The following is a 14,395-nucleotide window of genomic DNA, read 5'->3' on the forward strand; positions in this document are numbered from 1 at the left end:
TGAAAACATAATTAATTTATGCATGTCATGCTTGGATCCTAGTGTCCTACATATCCATTTTTTTTTTAATTTGACATTGAAAGCTAATTGGTCTTGCAAAGCTTTATCCGTCTTAATTTATTGAAGTTATTTTATATGAACTTGAAAATCAGTTTTAAATGTACTTTTTATAATTTAAATGACATTATAATCATTTATAATTATTATCTAATTTAATTTAATTATTAATTTTATTAAAAAAATCGGACCCCTTAAATCAAAAATCTGGCTTCGCCACTATATATATGTATACATCCAATCCACAATAAGTTACAAATTAATATTTTCTCTATAAGAAAAAAGAAGCATCAAACTAAGTAGAAAAAAGAAAAAAGAAGCATCCAATCCACAGTCAGTTTTAGCTATTTCTAGAGTTACAAGTCAAAGGAGTCTGAAAATCTTGATATGTACTGAAGACAAAGTAGATTATTAATTCTACAAATGTTGTATATAAATTATAAAGAAGTGTTCCAAAATTTATAATAATAAGATGACAAGTTTGCAATTGTCTTTTCATGTATTATTATTTTCACCTTTATTTTTAAGTAATTTAAAATGTTAGTCTTAAATATAGTTTAGCAGTAACATAGTTGGTATAACAATTGTATAATAAAATATTTTTAAATAATTTATTTTAGAGATTATACAAAAGTGTCTTTCAGAATGTTACAATAAAATGCTTATATTGTTCGATGTCTTACTTAATCAGGTATAGACATCCTATGAACTTTTACGTAAATGGATGAATTTTAAAATAAGTTATGATATTTTTTTATTATTTTATATCTTTATTTTAATTTTAATAACTTTCAACAAAAATATATTCATATTTCTTTTAAAAAATTAGTTAAGCAAAACCAAATTTTAACAACATATGTAATCCCGTGCATCGCACGGGTAAAACACTAATTTTAATTTATACATGTCATTTTACTTCTTTTTAGCCACGCACTCTATTTTCACAAGCTTATCCACGAATTTAAGAACCTAATTAAACTGAAAAATAGCAACTATATATGTCGTAGGTAGTGATGCCGTCAATTCTGGGTAGAAAATATTAAGAACCGTAACCAATCTGGCTGTTGTTTTGAAGGGTCGGTTTTCGGGTCCGAAGCCGTCGGTTTCGGGCCGGGTTGAAAACCAGCGGTTTCCGATTTTCTTCTTTTTTTTAAATATTTTTTTGTATTCTTTTTTATGAAATTAAATGATTTGTGTTGAAATTTTGAAATTTTTTACTTTACAAGTGTTGAAAATTTTTAAAATTACTCAACTTAAATAATATAATAACTTACTCTCTCCGTCTACGAAATAAACTCCTACTTGCCCTTAAATTTTTGTCCACGAAATAAGTGGTTGGAACATTAAATAAATAAGGAATAAATAAATAAAGTTTATTTAATGAAGTATATTTAGATTGCAATATGTTAAATGCAGAATCTGTAAAACAAATAAGGAATAAAAAGAATGCAGATAATTTAAGTAGATCAAAAAGAAAAAGAATGAAAAGGGTGCAAATACCTTTATGCTAATTAAAGATTAAGAAAAGTAATTAAAAGTCATTAGTACTACCTTTTACCCCACTCACAACACCTTTATCAGCTTTCTTAGTTTCCGTACCGAACCCCAACTGAGAGTTTATTTCATGGACGGAGGAAGTATAATTTATAAATATATGTTGTGTTTTTTGAATTTTGAAATTACTCAACTTAAATAATTTTGAAATTACTCAACTTAAAAATTGCTCAAAATAATTCTTTATGTGTTGAAATTTATAATAAGTTGTAATATTTTTTATGTCTTCTTTTTTTTGAAATTAAATTACTTGTGTTTAAATATTGAAATACAATAAAGGAAGAATAATTCTAACACATTGACAATCAAAATAATGCATACAATTTGATATCTTTATTGAATTTATTCTATGTACAAAAAAAATATTAGAATGATACAATCTTCAAAATTGAAAAAGTAAACTAACTAATACTAACTAAAGAACTAAGTCACTATACTAATTTGAATATAAAGTTGTTTTACTGGGGGAAAAAAAAGAATTAAGGGCTTGAGCTCAATTTTAATATAAATATTAAAATTGAGCGACCTACGTATCTTCATTGAATAATGAAGAATCAAAGTCCGCATAGTTCTTTTACCTTAACTTACCTAGTCGTAGGCCTCATCGGCATCGGATCTTTCGGACTCGGTGAATTCATCGTTTGGGCTCTCGTTGTCTTGATCCCATTGGCTCTCTTGAGCTCGCAATTTGGCTTTGGACCAATCATCAAGCAACATGGTGGCCTCCATGTTTCGAGCATCCATGTTGCTTCTTCTTTCGTCCAAGACAAGTCCACCAATGCTAAATGCTTGCTCGACAGAGACGGCGGAGGCCAGAATCGCGAATAACTCCTTGGCCATGATGGTGAGAGTATGGGATATTCCCTCTCGTGCAAGGACCACCATTTCAAGATGTCGAATTGTTCACCACCTACATTTTTGAAAGCAAATGTACTAGACAAATATATATCTAATTCGTTAGTAGCATTATGTGTTTCATTAAAATCGCTTATTTAATAATCGATACTCATTTAAAACAGAAATAATTAATTGAGCAATGTTAGTAGCATTATGTGTTTCATTAAAATCTCTAAATGCAATTAAACGTTTTTGAAGTAACCAACTTTCATCAATCCAATGTCAAGTAACACCATATAAGATTTTTTTTTATAAGAATCACTCCATATGTCCGAACATATAGAATTTTTTTATTTAAATGGTTAAAATATTTCATTAAATCACGTTTTTTTCTTCGGCTTGTCGCCTAATACGCTTGCACATAGTAGTTCTACCATTTTTTTAGGCGGGATTATAAGCATTTTTTATAGAATGTTCAAAAGTCATTTTTATCGGCAAACATAAAAGGCAAATGCTCGATAGAAACAAAACGAGCCATTACATCTTGAGCATTTACATGATCGTATTTCCATAAAATATTACTTTGTTCTTTACCTTGTTGATTACCTTGGAAGGCTTCAGGATGTAGTTGAGTTTGATTCTCATATCGGGTTTATGCTTATTCTCCATGTGCCTATGGAGGGTGCCATAACCTCCTCTCGCTTGCCATTTGTAAGTAGCATCACAATAGTTACAATAGACAATGAACCTCTCGGGAGCATTGGGACCTTCATTGGGATTTCGAGGAACGGGGACTTTCCTAAAATGTATTTTGAAAATGTTAGAAGTAAGTGATTTAGCCTTTCCCTTACCCTTACCTCTAGCGGGGTAGGGGTTTCCTCCTCCACATTATATTGTGCTTGATCGGTTTCCTCCTCCGCCTCTTGGCTATGCAAAGTACATGCATAGGCTTCATCCTCCTCTTCTTGAAGTTGTCTAGCATATTGTTCACCCAACGTATCGGCAACATCCCCGCATGAGCTGCAAGGTCCTCGTGAAACAGACACTTTTCTCCTAGAGGATGATGACGGAACTTGAACATTTTGATGATAGGTGGGAGTGCTACCAATATCTTCGTCGGATTCGACATTGATAGACTTGTCATGGTTACCACGACCTTGAGACATGATAACAAATAAATAAGTAGAGAAGAGTATAGAGATAATAGAGATTAGAGAGTAACAATTAATGTATAGCAAGAGTGTGTGTATTGCAAGTGTAATTGAAATATATAGTAGATACTAAATAGTATTTAGTACTTAGTAAGTTAGTAGTTAGTAATATAATATAAGCAAGAGCAATAAAGTAAAGCAAGTGTGTGCAGTGCTAGTTAATTGGAATATATGGTAATAGTAGATAGTATTAGCAGTTAGTTACTAGTTAGTAGTAATATAATGTAAGTAAGAGCAATAAAGTAAATCAAGAGAGTAAAAGTAAGTGAGTAACAATATAGAGCAAGAGCAATTTAGCACATAAAGAATGAAGGAGAATTAGAAGTAGAAGAGAAGAGAGTGTAGAATTGTTAACACAATGAGATGATTTTGAAGGTGGAAGAAGGGGCTATTTATAGATAAAATTGGGTAGAGACATTTGAATTTGAATTTGAAAAAAAAAAAATCAAAATTCAGGTGAAACCGCCGGTTAACCGCCCAAAACTGGTGGTTTTAGCCTCGGCTGCCGTGCCCAAACCGCCGGTTTCCAGGCCGAGCCGATGGGCCGCAGGCTAGAAATTCTTGAACCTGAACTGGCCCGAGGTTGTTGGCGATTCTGATTTCAAACTGGCCTGTGGTCAATGGTTCGAGCCGAAACTGTTGACCCCGGGCCGGAACCGCCGGTTCCGGTTAGCCCTTGACATCACTAGTTGTAGGTAGTAAAAAATTAGGGTGAAAAGAAAAGAAAATAAGGGTAGTAAAAAAACTTGGGGGAGAAAAGAAAACAAAAATTATTTTAGATCTAAATGCGCCGTACTATAGTAGTTTGACAAATATCATTAGATTATTATTGACGAAAATATTTAATTATATTCATCTATCATTTTATCACATAAAATGATGGCGATTATATTACACTATAATTATAATTTATTTTATGGTGACATATCATAGTCCTAAACTAAAATGATAAGCTATGTTGCATAGGTACGGGGGTGCGGATGCAAGGGCGATACGATACGAGTACGGGGATACGGATTTTAACAAATTATAGGGTGCGATTCGGCAAGGATACATCTAATTATTAAAATTTTATGATATATAATGCCTATAAAATATATACAATTTAAATTTTCTTAAATTAATTATATGTAATTTACATTTTATTTTACCCAAAAGTTAATCATTTTCAATTATATAAGTTAATTGAGCAACAATATAACGATTCAAATATTATTAGTCCAATATATAAGTCATAACTGAAAATAAAATTATCAAAATAACCTTGTGTAGGACTTTCGTGCACGAGATACATGAATTTCGCCTATGGAATTTGCGAATCCGGTTTATTTTTATAAATTGTTTTAAAAGATACGCCACGTGGTGAATCGGGTGCGAATCCGACGAGAATCCGAGAGAATCGCACCTTAGAAGAATTCGATTCGCCGTACATGCTAATTTTTGAAGAATCCGTGCATCATAGCTGATAAGTAACTACTTCGAATATGTTATCTACGACTCGTTTCGTAAAAGAAAAAAATATGTCAACTACAACTGCAAATGATTGATTGGATTATAAGCTTTATTTTAAAAGTGAGTAATTATGTTAATTACAAATCCTTTTTTTAGGAAATAAATGTGGTTTATTCATTATCACGATGCACAATCTCCTGAAGCCAGATGGAAAAGTCCGACTTCCAGACCATTACATCAGAGTGCCAAGTGGTGAAATTCGCTAAACAATGAATGGCCCGATTGGCCTCCCTACGTACATGACAAAACTCCAAGACTACAACCTCTTTAGCATGCATGAAAGCCTCATAAAACTCATCACAGAGTGAGTCCATACCCTTATACTGATCGTGGACAACGTGGACAACTAGAAGGGAGTCTTCACTGAGTAACGCCATTTCTCATCAAAAATCTAGTACCGCTCGTCTTCCTTATTCAAGTTTTTGAGATCAATAGAGATAATATAAGCAGCCGTATATATGGGAGAAACAACTCTGATACCTTCTCCTTATTCCATCCACCATCTAATACCATAAGTTCGCCATCACCAAGTTTTCTTTTTCAGGGGGGATGCCAGCAGCCGTGCCTTTCCTTTCCCTGGTAACCACGGGTCAATAAATGCCCTCGTTGCTTTACCATAGCCAATCTTCTAACGGAGGCCTCTGGAGATGAGATCTCTGCCCCACATAATAGATCGCCAAGAATACGATGCATTAGCAAGGATTTTAGCCTTCATAATATCACAACCCTCCATAATACCAATTACCAACCAAAGAGTTAGGGAATTTGATAAGCCGCCATGCTTGTTTAGCGAGCAACACTTTGTTGAAAGAAGCCACCTTTTGAAAGCCTATTCTGCCTCGCGATTTCTGGGTGCAAGGACATCCCATTTTGCCCAATGCTTCTGCTTTCCATGATCCGTTTCTCCCCACCAAAAATTGGCACAAGCTCGCTCTATATCATTGCAAATGGCATCCGGGATCTTAAAGTTACTCATGGTGGACGCGGGTATCGCTTGAATAACATACTTGATGAAAGTATCTTTTCCCCTCGCTGAGAATTGCTTATTATTCCACTTGCTAAGTTTTTTGCACACCCTTTCCCACAAATAATCAAATTGCACTTTCTTTTGCCGGACAATAAAGGTCGGGAGGCCAAGGTAGACCGAATGCCCTTGGGTTTGTCGAAACCCCAATATACCAACTATCATGTCGGCGTTTTCCGTGGAGGTACATAGGTTGAAAACGATGGCAGACTTCTCTTGATTCACTATTTGCTCGGATGCTGCTGAGTACAAGTCGAGGGCCTCTTTGACCGCCGCTACCCCCTTTGCCTTAGGTTTCAAGAATAACAAGCTATCATTGGCGAATAAGAGATGCGACATCACCAGACTAGACTTTGCGACCCTCAATCCGTCAAATAACCTTTGAGATTGATAGGTATTCAGAATGGAGGAAAGTCCTTGAGCGCAAATAACGAACAAGAATGGCGACAATGAGCACCCTTGTCTAATGTCGCGCGATGGAACCTGCCTATAAACTTTACTATTAATAACAAATGAGAAATCCACCGTGGAGACACAATCCATGACCAATCAAACCCATCTAGTCGGGAACCCAAGCATGAAGAGCATCGCCTCAAGAAAATCCCACTAAACGCAGTCGTAAGCATTGCTCATGTCAAGCTTCGCGATCGCAAAACTGTTCTTACCGAGCCTCTGGTTTCGGAGCCAATTCATACTTTCATACCCAACCAAGATGTTGTCCGATATCATTCTTCCCGGAACAAAAGCACTTTGGGACTCGTCAATAACATTGCCCAACACTTTCCATAAACGGTTCGCAAAGCCTTCGCAACAATCTTATAGATAGTGTTCCATAGGTTTATAGGGCGAAAATCCTTCGCCATCTTCGAGCCTTTGATCTTTGCGATGAGGACAACTAGAGTTTTGTTACAACTTTTGACCGACCCTTCACCATTCAGAATCTAGAGCACCTCCTTCGTTACTGCTCTACCAATTTCTCCCCAGTATTTTTGGAAGAATATCGATGGGAATCCGTTCGATCCTGGGGCCTTATGGGGTTCATCTGAAATATGGCCCTTCAGACTTCATCTTTTGAAAAGGGTTCTGCCAAGACTCGAATCGGTTCCCAACCCTCTGCATAACACTTTCGATATATGTGCTCGTAGGGTTAGATGATCGAAACATTTCATGGAAATAATTTTGGAGTACCGAAGGGATCAAGCAACTCTCTGATTCTATTCTTTATTTTCCGCTCCGAGGAAAAGCCATGAAAATAATTCGTATTGCAATCTCCGAGACCCAACCAATTGACCCTAGACCGCTATTTCCAGTGTGTTTCTTCGGCCTCAATTAGCCGCTCAATCTGTACATCAAGGTCTCGCAACTCCGAGTCAAAACCTTTAAAAGCACATACCCTTTTCTTATGCAGCTCCTCAAGCCTCTTTGTCGGATTATTAAATTCAGACTTCACCCACTTGTCAAAATATCGTTGGCATTGGAGGAGACATGCATGAATCGGTAGCCCGCCGCTACTCCTCCAATTCATAAGCATATCGGCATTGAAATTGTCCGCCAACTTCCACTTTTGTACAAAGTGGAAGCGCTTGTACTCTCCGGCAGCTGAGCCCTCCTCCTTATCCTCCGCACAACATAATTCGGGAACTCAGCCATATGTCTCCATGCTTCTCGCCCTGACTCAAAATTTCATTGAGGTCTCCACCAACCACCCAAGGAATGTTCTCATTACCAATTACCAACCACCCAAGGAATGTTAATTACAAATCTCAATATGCTTATTCTCTATTTTTTTAATTCATAATCTTTCACATTAAATTTATCACTTTATAATAATTTGTAATTTATATTATAAAAAGAGTTTGTAGTATATTCCTAGTACCATCGTGCAATAGTATTATGTGTGGAGGTCCTATGTTGCATATGAGTAAAAAAAAATAGCTTATTTTTATTTTAAAATCAAATTGTACAAGTCCTCAAGAAAAAATTCAAACAGTGTGAATTCCTGTCACTAAACAGTAAGGTCAAAAATTCAAATCTCGTCACTCTCCCCCTCCTCCAAGTAAAAATAGAGATAAAATGTGTGCGTGAGTTGGTCAAGCGGTAAGGGGTTAATGCCTAAGGCCAAAGGTCTTGGGTTCGAGTCCCCTGTGATGCGGCTTTTTAATTTTTTTATTTAATATTGTAAATTTATCCAAAAAAAATAGAGATAAAATTAAATTATACAAAAAGCGATTTTCAAATAATTATATTTTAATAAATAATATCGATATTTTTAAATAATAAGCCGTCCGATTAGTTGTACACCTGGCATGAGAGAATGTGAAGAAATATACCGCAAAGTGAATACTTTAGGAATGAATACCTAACTCTGGTATGAAATCTTTCAATAGGAATATCTGTATATATCTTTAAATTGATCTGTTAATATAAATTCAGAATTTCATTAATCCAAACAAATCGTTACTTTTCAAGTAATTTTCTTTGCACTTATATTTAACCAAATATTTGCCCAATTAATCCCTATTTTTGACTCAATTACAGCGGCGTACCAAATTTTATCCCAATAAATTGGTGACGCGGTATATTATTTGATGACATGATATCATATAAAATTGCTTGTATATCAGTATAATCACAAATTAATAAATGTTAATTTTGTTTTGAATTGGTTGATAGTAAGTGTTATTAGGTATGGGCACTATTACATTATTAAAAATATGCTCGCTTCGTCAACGAAGCTTAATTTAAGTGACAAAATTGAGGCATCAAAACAATCTTTTTGTAAGAGGTTTAGAGTTCATTTTCGACTGCGTGCCATGTGATTTATTTGATTATATAATGGATATCTTTTGTAATTTTGTAGAAGGTATAATTTATTAAATTACTCATGCAACAAGATTTCTGCCACGTGGCTTCTCTGACGACCTTATGTGTAATTTCTGTCTAATTAGGAAATCATAGATCTGAATCTTTGTGAGCTGTGTGTCACATGTACCTGCACCCGGCTAGCCACATGATGTCGAAATATTCAATTTACTTATTTCCATTTAATATGGGTTTCCTATATTACACAACTGTGTCAATTTACTTATTTCCTTTTGTTAATTATACATACATATTCAAACAAAAATTATGATAATATACCAAGTAATTAACACTAGTAGATTTTGGTGATGGTAAGAATAGGCATGTTTTAATAATTTACACTAGTAGATTTTGGTGATGGGTAAGAATAGGCATGTATAAATTTCTTTTAAAGAATTTCCACAAGTAAAACTTAGTGAATTTTAAAATTTTATTAACACATATCAATCATCTATAAATTTATATGAGATATTATATATCCTACAATAGAGAATCCGATTTGCACTCATATCATGTTTAATTTCTTCTTAAGGGTGATTTTCATCATTGGAAATCTGTACTAATCTTGGGATCGAGACAAATCGTGCATTACATTTTAATGGAAGAGTATTTGAGATTTATCAGTTAAATAACATTACTTAAAGGGTTAATTCAAAAAAAAAAAAAAAAACATTACTTAAAGGGTTTAACTCTGAACTGTTACAAATAGAAATCTAACCAACTTCATTATGGGCCCTACTGAAATAGATTCAAATTTATGTTTTTCATATCTCTATCAATGAAACTGTTCATATATTTTTAAGTTGTAGTATCTTGTTTTGGACTGCAATTTTATTTATTTATGGATTGAAAGTGCTCTGAATGTCATAGCGTCCTTTCATAAACATCCGATGAAATTGAATACTAGAAAATAGGAATGAATGTAAATGAGTCAGAACTCAAACAATATTATTGAATTCGATTCATAAAATATAAATATATTCAAATATTTTTTGAATTTTATTTGCGATTTGTATTTGATTCGCATGTTAATTTACGAATATTCAAATTGAATCGAATATTTATTTAGTTATTTAAATATATTTTAAACAATACAAATTGAACATTAGATTCAAAATTTTTTAATATTCGATTCGATTCAAATATATTTAATTTACATTTTGAAGGAAAAGATTTCTAAAATAATAAAGTTCCAACACAATATATTTATCTAATGAACACTCAATAATAGATGCTAAAAAGATGATTACATCGTTCAAATCTCAACTCTCAAATCATTATACAAGCCACCAACTAAAACATTTTGAACTAATGTAGGAATCAATTAATCAATTAAAATATAAAAAATTCGAATCAAATATGCAACTGAGTAAAAAAAAATGATTTATTTACATTCCTAGTACAAAATGTAGGAATTAACTCGGCCTTTTAAAATAAAAATATTTGTAATAGGCGTAAGAAGTAAAACGCCTGCATCTTGGGTGAGGGAGGATTGAGGGAGTATCCAATTTGCATTTTAGAATTCCTCTCTCAAGTATTTATTAGGAATAAAATCGCTGATTGTGGACATACTGTCGTACAGTAATTTCATCAACAAGGAAAAGAAATATACACATACACGAACGCCGCCCTGAAGAAAAAGAAAAAACTGCCCATTCGTCTTCCTCGAGGGTGGGAAAAATCAAAAAGGGTTCTGGCGTTTAAAAATTCTCAAGAAAAAGATAAGTTGTGATTTGAATATCGATGGCTGCTAAAGGGCTGGTGGTTTACCTGCTGACGGCCTTCTCTTTGGCTGTTGTATCCGTGTATTTCGTCAACAATTATGCAAATGGAGGTGATGATGCAAAACCGTCATCTTCCAGCTCCAATGCTTTGCAGCAGAATCTTGGATCTGAAGACAAAGTCTGGCCTGTGAGTTTGTGGCCCTGTTCTCTCTTTCCGTTTTTGTCCATTGTGTGTGTGTGTGTGTGTGGTGTGTCTCTTCACACATTAATGCATGTTGAAGATGTTAACATTTTGCAGGCTATTAGATGTGGTGGTTTGTAATAAAGTTGGGATTTTGTTGAAAGATTTTGTGTTTTTCCTTTGTGGGCTTTGGCAGGAATTGAAGTTTAGCTGGAGGGTTGTTTTGGCGACTGTGATAGGGTTCTTGGGGTCAGCCTGCGGCACGGTGGGTGGCGTTGGTGGGGGTGGCATTTTTGTGCCTATGCTCACTCTCATTGTTGGCTTTGACACCAAGTCTGCTGCTGCCATTTCTAAGTGTAATTTACTTTTCATTTATCTCCATCGAATTTGCTCTGTTTCTCTCTTGCTTAGTTCGTGTGTGCCTTGATTTTAAGTTAAGTGTTTTTGAGTAAACTGGGAGGTTTGTGTGCAGGCATGATCATGGGGGCATCGGCATCATCTGTTTGGTACAACTTGAGGGTGCCTCATCCATGCAGAGATGCTCCCATACTCGATTATGATTTGGCTCTTCTGTTTCAGCCGATGCTCATGCTTGGGATCACCCTTGGTGTTTCTTTGAGTGTTGTCTTCCCCTATTGGCTAATCACCATCTTAATCATAATTTTGTTCCTAGGTATGCTTCTGTTTAGGAGTTTAGTTGTAGTATTAAAATAAATATGACTTTGACTATTTGTTATTCTCATTGTTTTGAACAGGGACTTCTTCAAGATCCTTTTGCAAGGCAATTGAGATGTGGAATGAGGAAACTATCCTAAAGGTAAGCTTTTTTATTGATAGTGGCAAAATATACTCCTTTTGCTGTTTTCTTGATTGCAATTTCTCACTATAATATTCAATCACTGCGTTGATGACCCAAAATTAAAAAAACATTTGGTCACAGCAATCGGATGTTAGATTATTCAAGCTGCTAGGAAAGTGAGTGATTGCCCTAACAATAATTAACTAGGAAGCATCTTAATCACACGACAAACTGAAATTGTTCCTATTTTACTATTCGAAATGTATCTTTAATCATTATTTTTTTTAGTTTATTTTTAAATCTTGGGTGTTGACTTGATGTGTAATGCAGAAATCCATGGAAGACAGACGAACATTTGCCAATTCACATGGAGAATGTAAGTCACTTTAGTACAAATGTGTAGAATTTTGAGCTAAAAAATATATTTAGAAAATAACTGACCATATGATATTTTTCTGTTTATTGTAACCTGACAGTGCTTATTAATGCTGAATATGATCCATTGGTGCCTAAAGAGGAAAAAACAGCGTTGGTGAGTATATTTCAATGAATTTTGTTGTCTTGTCTCATAGGGTGCTTACATACTAAGTTGAGTGGGAATTGACATTGCTCCACATTTCAGCAAATTCTGAAGGGCAACATTAACATGAAGAGAATGTCGATGTTGGTGCTTGTATGGATTTGCTTTTTGCTGCTTCAAGTGATCAAGGCAAGTCTAGTTACAGTTTTTGCTTTCTGAACCTGCAATATTTGTTTTTTAAAAAAATTATTTGGAGGATAACAACTACAATATTGTTTGTGTGTTATGGTTAACAGAATAATACAACGGCTTGTACTTTGGTATATTGGACACTTACCTTGTTACAGGTAAAAAATCATCTATGGTACTTTTTTAGTTATTGTATGTCATTTGAGTGCTCTGAAAATAAATTCTGTTATATTTTGTTTCTACTCAGCTCCCTGTTGCGCTTATTGTGTTTGGCTACGAATGTGTGAAACTGTACAAGGAAAGCAAGAAAAGGAGGATGGCTGGAAATCAAGAACATATATGTGAGGCAGCGATTGAATGGAATGCTACAAATATCACGTTATGTGCCCTCTGTGGTGTATTGGGAGGCACAGTCGGTGGCTTGTTAGGTTCTGGTGGAGGCTTTATTCTTGGACCACTCTTGCTCGAGATTGGGGTGATCCCTCAGGTATCCCCATTTCCTGCGTGAATTATTTTCCATATCATTGGAATTTGGCCATTTGTGATCATTCTAGCGCAACAATAATGAACATTGGACATGTTTTTTACAAGTTTGGTTAACTGGTTATTATTATGAGCTGCTGTCAAATGAATTATATCATTATTATACATATGTGACTATTGCAGCTCTGATGAAATTGTGTATACATATTTGACAGGTTGCTAGTGCGACGGCAACTTTTGTGATGATGTTCTCCTCATCTTTATCAGTAGTAGAGTTTTACCTTCTCAAAAGATTTCCAATGCCCTATGGTACATATGTTTTTATTTATTGCAATTTTCATGTTGTAGTCTAATGAGAAGAATTTAATTAGCATTGAAATATGTTTTGCAGCTCTGTATTTGATGGCAGTATCGATCTTGGCTGGCTTCTGGGGTCAATATTTCATAAGAAAGATGGTCACAATCCTCAAGAGGGCGTCCATCATCGTCTTCATCCTCTCCGGTGTCATTTTTGCCAGTGCTCTCACAATGGGTAACTATCAACTCATGCTACGGTTATATTTTCTATCAAGTTTGATGAAGAGTTAACATCTCTCTCTCTCTCTCTCTTTTGGCAGGTTTGATCGGGATAGAAAAAAGTGTGAGGATGATAAACAACCATGAGTTCATGGGGTTCTTGGATTTTTGCAGCAGCCAATGATGATTGGTTGGAGGCAAAAATTAGAGAGAGACGTGTTCTAATTGACCACCTCTCCAGAATTCTCGTTCTATAAAATATGTGTTTGTGAGTGTTGGCCAATGCCTTATTGACCAGCTCTCTCCAAAGGTCTTGCTCTGTAAAATTTGTGAGTGTTGGCCAATGCCTAATTGACCACCTCTCCAAAATTCTTGTTCTATATAATTTGTGTGTGGGGTGTTGGTCAATACTTAGTTGACCATCTCTCTCCAAAATTGAATTTGTGTGTGGGGGTGTTGGCCAATGCCTAATTGACCGACAGCCCCTCACTCATAGGTTTGCATAATGTATAAAAGAAATGTGCATTTGTGTGTATTGAAAGATTTGGGCACGTAGAGTGGCTAAAACAATATGTATTTGTGCCAACATTATCTTTTAATAGTGACGTTAGCTTGTATTTTTGTGTGGTGCCATAACAAATTAGCAGACCCAATTGCAATCTTGGTGCCATACGTGATACGCCAATTAACAATTCTACCAATCTTGGTGTCATAACAAATTAGCAGACCCAGTGAAAAATATAGCAATGATATGTAGCCCATTGAATAAATTACATGTTGTTTGGTTTGATTTGAGTAATGAGAATAACCATTATTTATATTTGAGGGTAATTCAATCACCCAATTTGTTATCCCTCAAAATAGAGGGGAAATAATTTGTTATCCTCCCAATAGAGGAGAAACAAAAGAAAGAGAATGTCTTATTA

At 34.8% G+C, this 14,395-nt stretch overlaps 1 protein-coding gene across 1 annotated transcript; it reads left to right on the forward strand.

Moving 5' to 3' along the window:
• Nucleotides 1–10,492: 10,492 nt before the first annotated feature.
• LOC130997902 (sulfite exporter TauE/SafE family protein 4) lies at nucleotides 10,493–14,088 on the forward strand. The gene is made up of 12 exons (XM_057923330.1): nucleotides 10,493–10,968; nucleotides 11,159–11,318; nucleotides 11,435–11,635; nucleotides 11,718–11,779; nucleotides 12,092–12,137; nucleotides 12,238–12,293; nucleotides 12,384–12,470; nucleotides 12,578–12,628; nucleotides 12,718–12,957; nucleotides 13,169–13,262; nucleotides 13,345–13,485; nucleotides 13,571–14,088. The coding sequence occupies exons 1-12, from the start codon at nucleotides 10,801–10,803 to the stop codon at nucleotides 13,651–13,653; spliced, it is 1,389 nt and encodes a 462-aa protein (XP_057779313.1). The 5' UTR covers nucleotides 10,493–10,800; the 3' UTR covers nucleotides 13,654–14,088.
• The last annotated feature ends 307 nt before the right edge of the window (nucleotides 14,089–14,395 follow it).

Source organism: Salvia miltiorrhiza, chromosome 8 (assembly GCF_028751815.1).
Source record: "Salvia miltiorrhiza cultivar Shanhuang (shh) chromosome 8, IMPLAD_Smil_shh, whole genome shotgun sequence".
Lineage (NCBI taxonomy): Eukaryota > Viridiplantae > Streptophyta > Magnoliopsida > Lamiales > Lamiaceae > Salvia > Salvia miltiorrhiza.

Coding starts and splice junctions, on each gene's coding strand:
- LOC130997902 (XM_057923330.1), top strand. CDS start 10,801: ATGGCTGCTAAAGGGCTGGTGGTTTACCTGCTGACGGCCTTCTCTTTG. Junction 11,319..11,434: donor TGCTGCTGCCATTTCTAAGT/GTAATTTACTTT, acceptor GTTTGTGTGCAG/GCATGATCATGGGGGCATCG. Junction 11,636..11,717: donor AATCATAATTTTGTTCCTAG/GTATGCTTCTGT, acceptor TGTTTTGAACAG/GGACTTCTTCAAGATCCTTT.